The sequence below is a fragment of the Lutjanus erythropterus genome, chromosome 10, assembly GCF_056507025.1.
Source record: "Lutjanus erythropterus isolate fLutEry1 chromosome 10, fLutEry1.hap2, whole genome shotgun sequence".
NCBI lineage: Eukaryota > Metazoa > Chordata > Actinopteri > Lutjaniformes > Lutjanidae > Lutjanus > Lutjanus erythropterus.
Window position 1 is genome coordinate 17,852,304 of NC_139326.1, and position 11,831 is coordinate 17,864,134.

General features: G+C 37.5%; 2 protein-coding genes across 2 annotated transcripts; one reads left to right on the top strand and one right to left on the bottom strand.

The window, feature by feature from the left end:
- Window positions 1–452: 452 nt before the first annotated feature.
- Window positions 453–1,331, top strand: LOC146320257 (uncharacterized). Its single transcript, XM_084728454.1, has one exon. The coding sequence runs from the start codon at window positions 554–556 to the stop codon at window positions 1,280–1,282; it is 729 nt and encodes a 242-aa protein (XP_084584580.1). The 5' UTR covers window positions 453–553; the 3' UTR covers window positions 1,283–1,331.
- Window positions 1,332–5,875: 4,544 nt separating this feature from the next.
- Window positions 5,876–8,142, bottom strand: LOC146320258 (uncharacterized). Its single transcript, XM_084728455.1, has 3 exons — window positions 8,105–8,142; window positions 6,698–6,980; window positions 5,876–6,573 (listed from the first exon to the last, which is right to left on the bottom strand). The coding sequence occupies exons 1-3, from the start codon at window positions 8,125–8,127 to the stop codon at window positions 6,451–6,453; spliced, it is 429 nt and encodes a 142-aa protein (XP_084584581.1). The 5' UTR covers window positions 8,128–8,142; the 3' UTR covers window positions 5,876–6,450.
- Between the last annotated feature and the right edge of the window lie 3,689 nt (window positions 8,143–11,831).

Sequence of the window (11,831 nt, forward strand, 5' to 3'; positions counted from 1 at the left end):
CACTGTACCCTTTGTTGATGGTACTAGTTAGATAACTACCTACATAAGGTAATACTATGAAGTGATCACCCTTTACTGTGCGTACAAGATTTTTCATTTGTTAGTGACACTATTGCCTACATTTGGACCTACTTAAAAATAAAATTTTCCCATGATGTGAGTAAATATACTATATGATTGGTTTAATGATTAGACCTGCCTTCTGTTCTGAAATCCTTTCTTTAAAGTTATTTTTCTCTTCCGTGTCATTTGTTGTATCAACCTTTCTGTTGTGCCTTGAAGTCATAGTCATATTCCCACCTTTGTGGGAACAGGGAACAAGCGTTTAGAGCTTCGGTCTGGTTTCTCCGCAGCACCGATGTTTTCACTGAAGCCAGCTGATGTGATGGGTGACATCTGCTTAGGAGACAAACAGATGGATCGCACATCACTGCTGTGTGTCTCATCCACAGGCGTCGGGTGGCCTGGGTCGTAGTGGTGAGATGGAAGGACATCACTTTAGACATGATATCTCCCTTCATGCCTGTTTGCTCTCAGCATCTCGAAGCATCCAATGTTAACTAGCTTTCTAATTAAAACCTTACATGTGATTGCAGGTCAACCGGCTCACGAAATGATGAAGACTGACCCAGACTGGGCACCATCCCTGCATCTGGGCCACACATCTGTTACACCCACAAACACTGCACGCTCTGCAAGACAAAGTAGGCAGGAGCAGCTATGGATAGAGACACTGCAAGCGGCAGAGATGGAGGTCCACAAGGATGTAGAAACTGGAGAGCTACATACTGAGGAGGGGACTCCTAAGCCTGGTGAGGAAAGCAGTGAGCAACAGACTGACAAAGGGACACCTGACGCTAGAGAAGAAAGTGGTCAGCTGCACACTGAGGAGGAGACACATGAAAGTGATCAGCTCATTACTGAGGATGAGACACACGACACCAGTCAGGATGTGACACAGACTGAATGTAACTTTTGTGTGCTCAGGCGTGCAGAAGTAAACCGCCTGTTGGAAGAAAACAGAAAGCTGCGGCGTGAACTCAATGAGTGCAGGATGTTCAATGGTTTCTTTGGAGAGGATGGTGAAAAAGTTAAGAACTATACAGGTCTGCCAAACCTGGGAACCTTAATGGCATTATTCTATTTTTTGTTGCCTCTCATGCCCGGTCAAAGGAACATTCTCACCCCTTTTCAAATGCTCCTGTTAAGTCATACTTTTGGTTCAAGAGTGGACTCTGCTGGACTGACCAAAATGGTAAGAGTGAGGCTGGATGACACATAACTGGCGACCTGTCCGGGGTGCACCCCACCTCTTGCCACAATGACAGCTGGGAATGAGAGTACCCATTTATTAGGTCTTGTCTACATACAGAAAAACCTGAAAAATCCTGCAGTTGTGCTCCTCTGCTCACTTAGTTTGACAGTGAAAGTCATTTCAATATAATAACTGAACTGAAAAAGATTGATTTTGGCCATATTTATGACTTATCTTGTGTTAGATTCTAACAGAGTTTTCATTTTCATCTATGTGTTAGCACTTGAATTATTTCCACATGATTATTGTTGCTCTCAGGATGCATAGTTTTATATTACAGTGGTGGATATACAACTAATCACCTCAGTATTTCTAAAATCCTGGCTATGACCCTGGTCGTCTTCACATCAACTCAAACGCGATGATGACAGCAAGCTTCTGACTGATCTAAATTGACTGACTTTTCTGTCTCTGCGACCATCTTTCTGTCCAGTCCTGCAGCCTGTCTTCATCCCCCTCTTGCAGCTTCACTGACAAAAGCAGGAAATACTGGATCTTTGCTGTGATACTGGTACTGCTGGAACCAGCATGAACTGGTTCCAACCCTCCACTGACCTCACACTCTACAGGCTATACGCTCCAGAAAATTGCCCAAAAGCTTCTCTCCTGAATCCTGCAGGTTTTTTCCCCCTCGGCCACGGATGTCTCACATGGGAGGGGCCGACCTTTGACCTTTTATCTCATTATAATGTTTTATTATCTCATAATATTGTTTTTTATATATAAATCTCAGTAATTACTTTTTATGTAGTAAGCTTGATTATTTAAATCTTACAAAACTGACTTTTTATATCATAAGTTTGACCCTTTATCTCATTTTTTTTAAAATCTAATATAAATAAATAATGAGTTTTTAATCTCATAATTTTGATTTATATTTCTATCTTGTATTAAGTTGAATATTTTATCCCATAATAATCCATTTTTATTGGAATTTCATTCTAAAAGAGCATAAATATGCTATCTAGTCTGTTGCTGGTAGGATCACTTTATATTTATACTTTATTTCATGATTCATTTCAACATTTCAGTGATTAAATGATGGAAGAGGTTCCAGTTATGTTTAATGTTCCATAAACTCTTAAGCATTTACAACTGAAACAGTGGCAGTTACTAAATGCAGCAAAATATCAGCTTTAGCTGTCATTCCTTGCACCAACTTGATTTAGTTAATAAATTAATACATGAAATTGCTTTGAAAATAAAGGGCTGGTTTGACAGACAGGGTTTAGATTAATGCAGGAGTAAAGCTTATTCTGTACTGGTTAAACCAGGACATTTCAGTAGCTTTCATGTACATGGCTTAAATTTGGTTTAGTTTTTCTGAGACTATGGAGTCCTACAGTAAGGTCAGTAACTTATGGCGCTCACAAAAACCTGGAATGGAATAGAAAACACCAAACTGTAAAAATTTGTCCAAGATGACATCTTCAAATGTCTTGTTTTGTCCACAACTCAAAGATATTAAGTTTACTGTCAGAGAGGAGTAAAGAAATCAGAAAATACTCATATTTAAGAAGCTGACCATAATATATGTAATTAAGATTGCCTTGTATTCATGGCTGTGGGTTTATTTATTTTTTCAGACACCTCAGGAGCACACAGTCAGAGCTGACGTTGCTGCTGCTGCTGGTCCAGCTCCTTCAGCAGCTGTGGGCTCTGCTGCAGTTTCTCCATCTAATGCTGCAGCCTCTTCTTCTACAAGTCACGTTGGACCCAAACTAAACCTAAAACTGCTCTTCTCTGAAAAATCAGATCAAAATCAGAAGCTTACACAATGGTTAGTGCAAGACAAGTTACAGAGTGCTGCACTCAAACCTAACCTCAGCCTCTCCAGAAACCTCAGGTACAATTCCATATATTGACTTATGAATGTGGTAACCATTTTCTAATGTTATTTACAATACTTAAAGAAAAACTAGGATATGCTGTTATGTATCCCTTCCAAATTCTGTGAATCTCATAGTGTCTGGTTTCATTTCACCTCACTTTATTATCCCTTGAAGAGGAATTTTCTTATCTTGTGTTTTTTTTTATTATCTTTTTATTTTTTGGTGGCAGGTCCTCGTTCAACTACCACAGTGCTTGTGCATCAGGGTCGATGTGTTGAACGGCCTGAGGGTATGATCATTCATATCATGTTTCCCAGTGGCTACTTGCTGTATTGCAGCAAGAAATTCCCCACCAGCCCAAAAAGCATTTTACCCCATAAGTCACCATTATAAAAGAGACTGGATGGATGGGCACCGTTTTTTCATTTGCAGTCTAATTCATTATAATGCATCTACGGTCAAGACCAGTGACACAAGATTCAGAAAGGGTTAAGGATACAAATCTATCATAAATAAGATAATATAGGACAGACGAAAGAACAGAAGATCATGCAGAAGGGGATCTCTTCTACTTCAGTGTCATCAGTGATCAAGAACACACTTTATTTCTTAAGCTATGAACGTGTAGTCTGCAAACTACAGGTAGCCAACAGGTGACCTAACAGGATGTTAGTAACACTTTTTGCATATTCCCTTAAATCTGCTAGAACCTTTTTGACTTGACTGCAGCTTTTTGTCTCCACCTCCTGCTGCGGCCAGTTGATCTCATCTATGTGTTTAATATGTCCATTCATGGTTAGGTTGCAACCTCTAGTGGGTGTAGTAATTCTGACAGGAGTAAGGTATAAAGTATAAAGAGTATAAACAGTGAGAAGTTTGGAAACAACAAAGAACTTCCGCTAAAGAGACGGGAGGGTTCACCTGTCGGGGATAATGATTGCCACCGCAAACTTCCCCTGCAGCTTTCAATTTCAGAAGTCTCATCATGCTGCATCTGTGCAAAAAATATCATAGTTTATTCCACTTTTGTTCAAATACATTTAAAATTGCAATAATATGCTTTGCTTATCACAAGGATTTAAGAAAAGATCTTCAACCTAAATGTTAATATACAACAGAGTTTTCAGTTACAGCGCTATATTTATCGCTTCTTGAAAAACATGATATGCAAATTATAATATCATCACTTTGAACTTACATTTACATAGAAATGTGGTATTAAACTATATTTAGTCTATATTTCCAATTAAATCAGATATTACAGACACATCTTTTGAGTGACACAAGTGTTTTGTTATTCTATCCAGAGATCTGATAGTAGACCAGCTACTACATTTTGTCCTGAGATATAAACCATTCTTTTGTGCTATTTGCTTATTGACAGATTTCATTTACAGTATCATTATTGCTAAATTAAAGGTCTCTTGGCGTCAGAGCAGGCTGTTAAAACAGTAGTTTCATATCAATACTTTACGTATTCACATCATTTGAGAAAGATCGTCGATACACAGCACGCCTCTGACCGTCAAAATTTTGCTTTCAGCTTTCAGGGAAATACTGTGGGACACAACAACTCAACAGTATGTTTGTTTGTCTAGTGTCACCAAAAAGGACATAAGGACAACAGGGAAAGAAAAAAAATGTATAATTCAATTTCAGGACATAAATATGAATGTACAAGTACACAACAAAATCAAATTAGAACTCACAGAAAACTAAAGTTTGTTTACCTGAGAACAAGTCATCATAGTCTCTCTAAAAGTTGTTCTTGATCATCATTCAATCACTGAAAACAACTGTGACATGTCAAAAAAAAAAATGTTTTCACACATTCTGGGTGTCTCTGCTTTTGCCTCAAGGCTGAACTGAGTTCATTGTTTTATATTACAGAACACATAAACCAAATACAGATTACAAAGCACTAAGAGAGCACATACCTGTAAGGCTGAACAATCTTCTAAACTTGTAATTCTGATGAAAGAAAACATCGAGCATCTCACAGTAATAGAAGTGGAGAAGTGGATGATAGTGTCCATGATTTTGGCAGCTATTTAAATCCTGTCTTTGAATGTATGTTTTTTGCAGGGTAAAATCATTCATCATAACAAGTCATCCCATCCACTTGATAAAGATGTCTGCAGTGGGTACAGGCTGCAGCAGACCAGGGCGAGTCTGAATGAAACTGACATTATACTCCTAAAGGCATGTGTAGTTCTGAGGCAGCTGCCTGAGGAAGACAGGCCTTGCCAGGTAAAGCTCCGAGCTAATGTTATCTTCTGCTGAGAAGTACTCAATTTACAGCTTACAACTTCTTAATATGATATTGACTCTGGCTTTTGTTTGATGTCTAGCATCTGCAAAACATGTTTTTGCACATTTCCAACCTGTCATTAATGTATTTAGTGCACACTGGCTCAGAGGTCTAATTTGTCACCCTGAATGTCTCCCCAAAGCCCATTCAAAAGTCTGGCAGTACAATAGAGTTTTGCTAGACAGTCTAGAAAAAAAAAGAAAGGAAAGAATAGTAGAATATTCACATTGTGCCGAGAAAGTCAATTATGTTCAACTGTCATGCTGCCATCAGAAAAATGCTACAAAATTTTGTAGGATCGCACAAAATTAATATGTGCAGTCTAAATTTGGTTGAAACTAAAGAACACACTGTCATAATTCAAATATAATAAGCAGCTCATACATAGAATGCATCAGATTTTATGACGACACGATAAACTGGTGAGAAAACATTTAATGGTAAATGCATGCTGGCATGAATACCTACGAAAATAACACCCAGTCATCATGATTCTGGAGACATAAGTCAAAACAAAGTGCTTCATAAAAGGCCACATGGTGGCACTATTAGAGTCATATTCGCATCTGAATTTAAACTAATTTCATTTATCTCTTTAAAGTGGTTTTGAGATATCCTTCTAATGAAAAGAGAGACATGCAAACGAACAAGGACCAACAGTATAACCTTCATGTTGGAGATAAAAACAGCAAGTGCAGAAATGCAGTGCAAAGATCACATTTTAACAATCATCATTCATGGGAATAAAATATAGTTTATGTCTGAAGTGTTTCAGTGGCTCCCTTATAAGAGATGCTGTAAACTCGTGGCTTTAAACCTGGTGCTATTTCCACAGCTTTTATCCCCACATCATCACCACAACAACAAACAAACAAACAAAAAACAAGCACATGATAAAAAATAATCTTTAAAACTTTAGAAACTCCAGTAGTCCATGAGTCCAGTAATCAAGACTGTCCATAGCGTCAACACAGGCACATTGTGATGGCTTCTTATTGTTGTGACTGTGTTTGTGGTTGAACCATGTCTGTGTGAGGAGGTGTGGGAGAGTTGGGATATACAGGAGTGTTATACTCTGTGTAAGCAGGGGGAAGATCATCAGGCTTAATTCCCAGCTGAAATACACAGAAAGAAACAAAAAGAAATTTAAATTTGAGGAAATACACATTGACATAGATTTTATGCATTAGTTTTATGTGAAAATGGTCTGTGTGCTGAGAGGTTTTGTTTTAAAATCACCTCATTGTAGGAAGGTGGGGGCCCATTGTAGGCAGCAACACTGTATCGGGGGGGTGATTGGAGCTCCTGGTTGTGTTGAGGCCCCCTGAAGTGGTCTTCGCTGTCCTGCTGTGACATGCCTCTAGGGAAGGGGATGAAATATATTGGAGGAGGGCGCCCCTCCTGCTCATTGCGCCTCCTCGCCTGGTTCTCAAGCTGCTCCGCCCTAAAGTGGCTGCACACCCTGCAGAAGGTCGTGCAGAACAGGATGCAGAGGCCGAAGCCCAGCATGCCCAGAAAGATCCTTGAAGAAGAAGGGGAAAAGGAAGAGAAGGTGCGTGACAGGAGGATGAGAAAGATGGAGATGGTTGTGAAACAGAAGATAGAGTGCAAAAGGTTTCAAAGGTGAGATGAGGATGAGTGTAGTAGGAAAAAGAAGAGGCAAAGAAGGGAGTGTCAATGAGAAGGTAAAGGTGTGGGAGGCAAGAAGAGAAAGACAAAACTTTTCATTAAAATGCTGTAAAACATAGAAACTCTGAAAATAAATTGCATTTAAAAAGACATTAACGCTCTAAATTACAGCCTGATTCTTAAGTCGCCAAATACCAACATTTGGTCACACCGTTCAGCGACTCATACAGATGTTAAAGGTACCTGTTCACAGCTGTATAAGACACATTGGGCTTTTGACATAGTATAAAGTAGGGTTGTGCCGATGGACAAAACCAAAACATTATTAAAAGTTTTAAGATGCATAACATTATGTGTATCACTTCACTTGCATCATGTGATTGTCATCTTGCATCTTGTTCCATTTATGTTAGGTGATGTTAGCTACTTATTTAAAATAAGTTAACCAGGTAATTTCTCTGCCTTATCCAAACTGCAGGGATCTGAGCACGGAGAACCTACAGTTGAGGACTGCTTATGAAAATGATTTTGAACTGATGACATATTTCAGGCATGAGCTGCAGAAAATGAGACATTACCTCTGTCTCAGATCTCAGAGCTCTCAGCTATATATAAAAAAATGTATTTGAATTTCTGTTTTTGAAATTTTACTACTGCTTTTTCATAAGAGGTAAAACAGGTTTAGTTCTCTCCAGGGTTTAACTGACCCCACATTTACTGAGCATACATATAGGATAACATATTGTACATTTATTTGATTCTGAATGAAAGAAAGAAAAATAATACTATATTTGTAATGTGCATAACCCATGAAACACAGGAAACATGAAATATGTCCGGAATTAGTGTAATTGCAGCGCTATATGGTCATTTCATTATTTTGTCACCTTAATCAATAGTGAGAGCACAAGTTGTGACAAAGGACAGAGGTATCACTTCAATACTTTTTTGTTTTAATGAGGTCAGAAGTAAAAGAGGTAAAATCATTGTCCACAAAACAGAAGAAAAGTGTCTTACTCTAGAAGGTAGTGTGATGGCATCCTTCAGGCTGTGTGGTATATCTATCTATCTTGATGGAACAAAATGGACGTGGAGTCAAAGACCACAGTACAAACCTGAGGGGGAAACATGCAAAACACTGCTTATTGATTTTTACCATCAATTATTTATTTATCTACAAACATTTTATCTCTCTATCGACTTGATTAACAAGAGTTAACACATGGTGGTTCTCTTTCTGGTTCTCTTCCAGGATAATATACTTTGAACTTGAGACCCATAAATGTTTTGTCCATGACCTAAGAATATTTTATTGGCTGCCCCTACATGCAGGTGGAGAGATAATAGAGTGACAGCAGCACATCTCACAGTGAAAACAGTTTGTCCTGCAGTTACCTCTTATAGTTTACAGTCATTTGGTCTACTTCCAATGGCTGTTTATATTATGCAATGATCTAATAAAGTTTTGTTCCATTACGAGGTTAGCAACAGAAATATTGAGGTAGTAGTGTATAAGGAAGTCAAAGGTATCGACGTCAAGAGTATTAAGGTCAGACATAAGGGAAAAAATAAATCAGAAGACAAGATTTTCTTTAAATGTTGCATTTTGAGAATAAGGTTGAATTGTTGAGGCTTAAGTCTAAAGTTGAAATTCCTTTACCACTTTATTCCCAACATGGTGTTTCAACTTTGTTCTTATCATATCAACTTTATCAACTTTCCTCTTCTGGTTATTTTTTCTGCCTTAAAATAATACTAAAGTTCAGCCTTTTCTCGATATTTTGACTTTTTTCCGCAAAAAGCTAAATTAAAATCCTCTCTTTTTTGTCCATAACGTGGCCTTAATTCTAAATTATAAAAGCCTGACACATTGTAGGATGTTGTCTAAAATAAATTTTGCAGAACTCGATGTTCAGGATTTTGAAAGAACAAAATTCTTTATCTTTTACTTTTCAGCTACATAAACCAAAATCCATGATGCATTGTCACAAAGCTGAGACGAAGACTGTTCTTGGTTCTTGAAAAGTTGATGTTTTACAGACAGTATCCAGTATTTCTCAATAACAACTGCAGCTCCACAAATATGATGATTTGCTGTGCTTCCTTTTAATTACCTAATAATAATTAATGATTTTGATTCATTCTTAATCATTTTGAGGTGACAACATTTCTTGCCATTTTGAGTATTTGTTAGACACCAAACAATCCATGATAATCAGCAGACTTACACATAAGGAAAATGTTTAGTTGTAGTCTTACACAAAATAATTCAAAATGAGCTGCGTTGAACACTTTTACTTTATTACTTTAAGGTGTGATCACGCCAACACGGTTAATTTTTAAACCAGATTAAATCATGGTTTAACTTTGTGGTGCACTTTTTATCCATATAAACCTCAGTATTGTTTCTACTCTAAACCTATATTACATTTATTTCAGTTGCACCAAAATGTAAAACTGACACTTGAAGAGGTTTAACTATTAGAATGGCTGAGATTTAAGATTTGTTTTTGTTGTTTTTTTTCGATAGAGATTGAGCAAAAAAAAAAAAAAATCAAGTTCCTCAGAGGAAGTTAGGAGTCAGACTCAAAAAACTTTTTGTTTTATGATGCATCTTATTGTTCCAGATGTTCTGCTAGTTGTTTCCAGACAGTCTGACTCTTTGTTTAGCTAAAAACAATGTAACTTTGCTTGCAATGTAATGTTTTGTTAAGGAATATAGTGCTGGCAAAGATTTACGGTTTTCACCTTCTTATATAGTTAGTTAGACTATTTATCTAAGCAAGCGTCTCCATAAAGATTAATCTCTGTTTACATCAATAAACTTTGATTTACTAAACTGAGATTAGGTTTTAATTGTGCAACAGAGCTATGCTTCGATTTAAATCTGGATTTGCTTATTTTAAACGTAGCTGATTTTAGATTAAATTAATCTTTGTTTTTTATGTTCTTTTGACTGACAAGTTACGTTAGCTCACCCACAGCCCAACCATGTGTTGCCTGGCCTTTCGCCGTGCTTCCAAATTATTTACCAGCCACCCAAAATTTAATTGTATTTGGCACTTGGCGGATGTTAATTCTGGATCCATTTAGAGACGTATTGTGATGTAATTTATATAAAAAATGGCTGATCATCTTCAGCTGCCCAAAGAGTGTCCCAGACACAGTTGTGTCTGTTCATGACATTAACAAGTTGTAACTCCTAACTCATCGTGGCTTAATTTCTCGTCTTGCTGTAATAAATATACGTTAATATTTATTAACATCAGCTTTTGATCAAAAATGGCCTTTCACCTTTCACCACCTGGACTCTTAGTGTTGATCAAGTCCTCAGCATAAATCTGTACTCGCAGGGAAACAAAAACCCTATACTTATTTTAATGTGGGCTAACATTACCACTTTTTATGGAGACTATATTATTAAACAAAAACAAGCAAACAGAAGACCACAAAAATCACATGAGAGGTCAAAATTCACCACACATGATCAGTGAGCACACTGGAACAGAGGCCCTGTGTGTAAATACTGGCTGGACAAATAAACAGCTCCCAGTATGGATCATTTGAAATACTTCATAATGACATTCAGTTTGATCGGTTGACAGAAACAGAGCTGTAAGTTTCATAAACAGAAGCAAAAGCAGAAAAAAAAAACAACTTCATGTTCTTACCTCCAGTCCAGAGACCGTTTTCCTCTCTCTTCTCAGGTGTACGGCCGCCGAGGAAAAAATCACTGGACCAGAGTGCACTTTCTATTGTGGGTGTGCTGATGAGGGGGCGGTCTGTGTGTGTGTGTGTGTGTGTGTGTGTGTGTGTGTGCGTGCGTGCGAGAACATGCACTTGCGTGTAAATGAGTGTGAAGCCCAGCATGTATGTCAGCCCCCCAGAAATTGAAGTATTCTTTGTTATGTCAGCAGAGAGTTTTAGCTTGTGTTTAGTTTATACACACAGATGTTATGTGTATGAATATTCTGTATATTATCACCTATATGGGTGTGTACCTGTGTTTTATCAGCCAGGCGATGTGGTTTATTAGTTTGTGCTAAAGGTCCGTCAGAAGAATTTATGGCAGCATTAGAAGATTTAAAGCAACAGCTACTTTTCTCCACAAGGCCTCACTGCAAGGCCTCAAAACTCAAGAACAGAGCAGAGGAAGAGCAAATAAACTTTTACACCAAGACTGACTACAAAGAATAAAACTCACACACACACATACATACACACAAAGGCTCACGTGACAGTGACAGTAGCATGACATTAACAGAAGACTATTATTTTGATGAGCTGCTTGTCTGAGAGCCTTACTGCAGTATTTCATCAAAGGTGGCAAAAGTACACACATTTTTTCCACAAGCAGAAGTATGGGTACTTGTGTAGAAAAGGATTCTGGGAAAAGTAGAACTACTGATTCAACTCATTTACCCAAGTAAAAGTGAGAAAGTACAGGCTCCGAAATGTACACAGTATAAAATACTGTATGTACACAAGTATAAAAGTTAAACATTTTTCTAACAGCTGTTTCTGTACAAAACTACCTGAACCTCACTGGTTCTCCACAGGTCTGTTTTGTCTCACTACATCATTTTTGTCTTGCTACATCTTTTATGTAGTTTTTGTCTTGTTAGGTCTTATATGTAATTTAAATACATAAATAAATATGCTATGAAATAAGTGAATGAATAAATCAATCAATCAATAAACACTTATTTATTTCAGTGGCTTTTATTTCACAATTCCACATTTA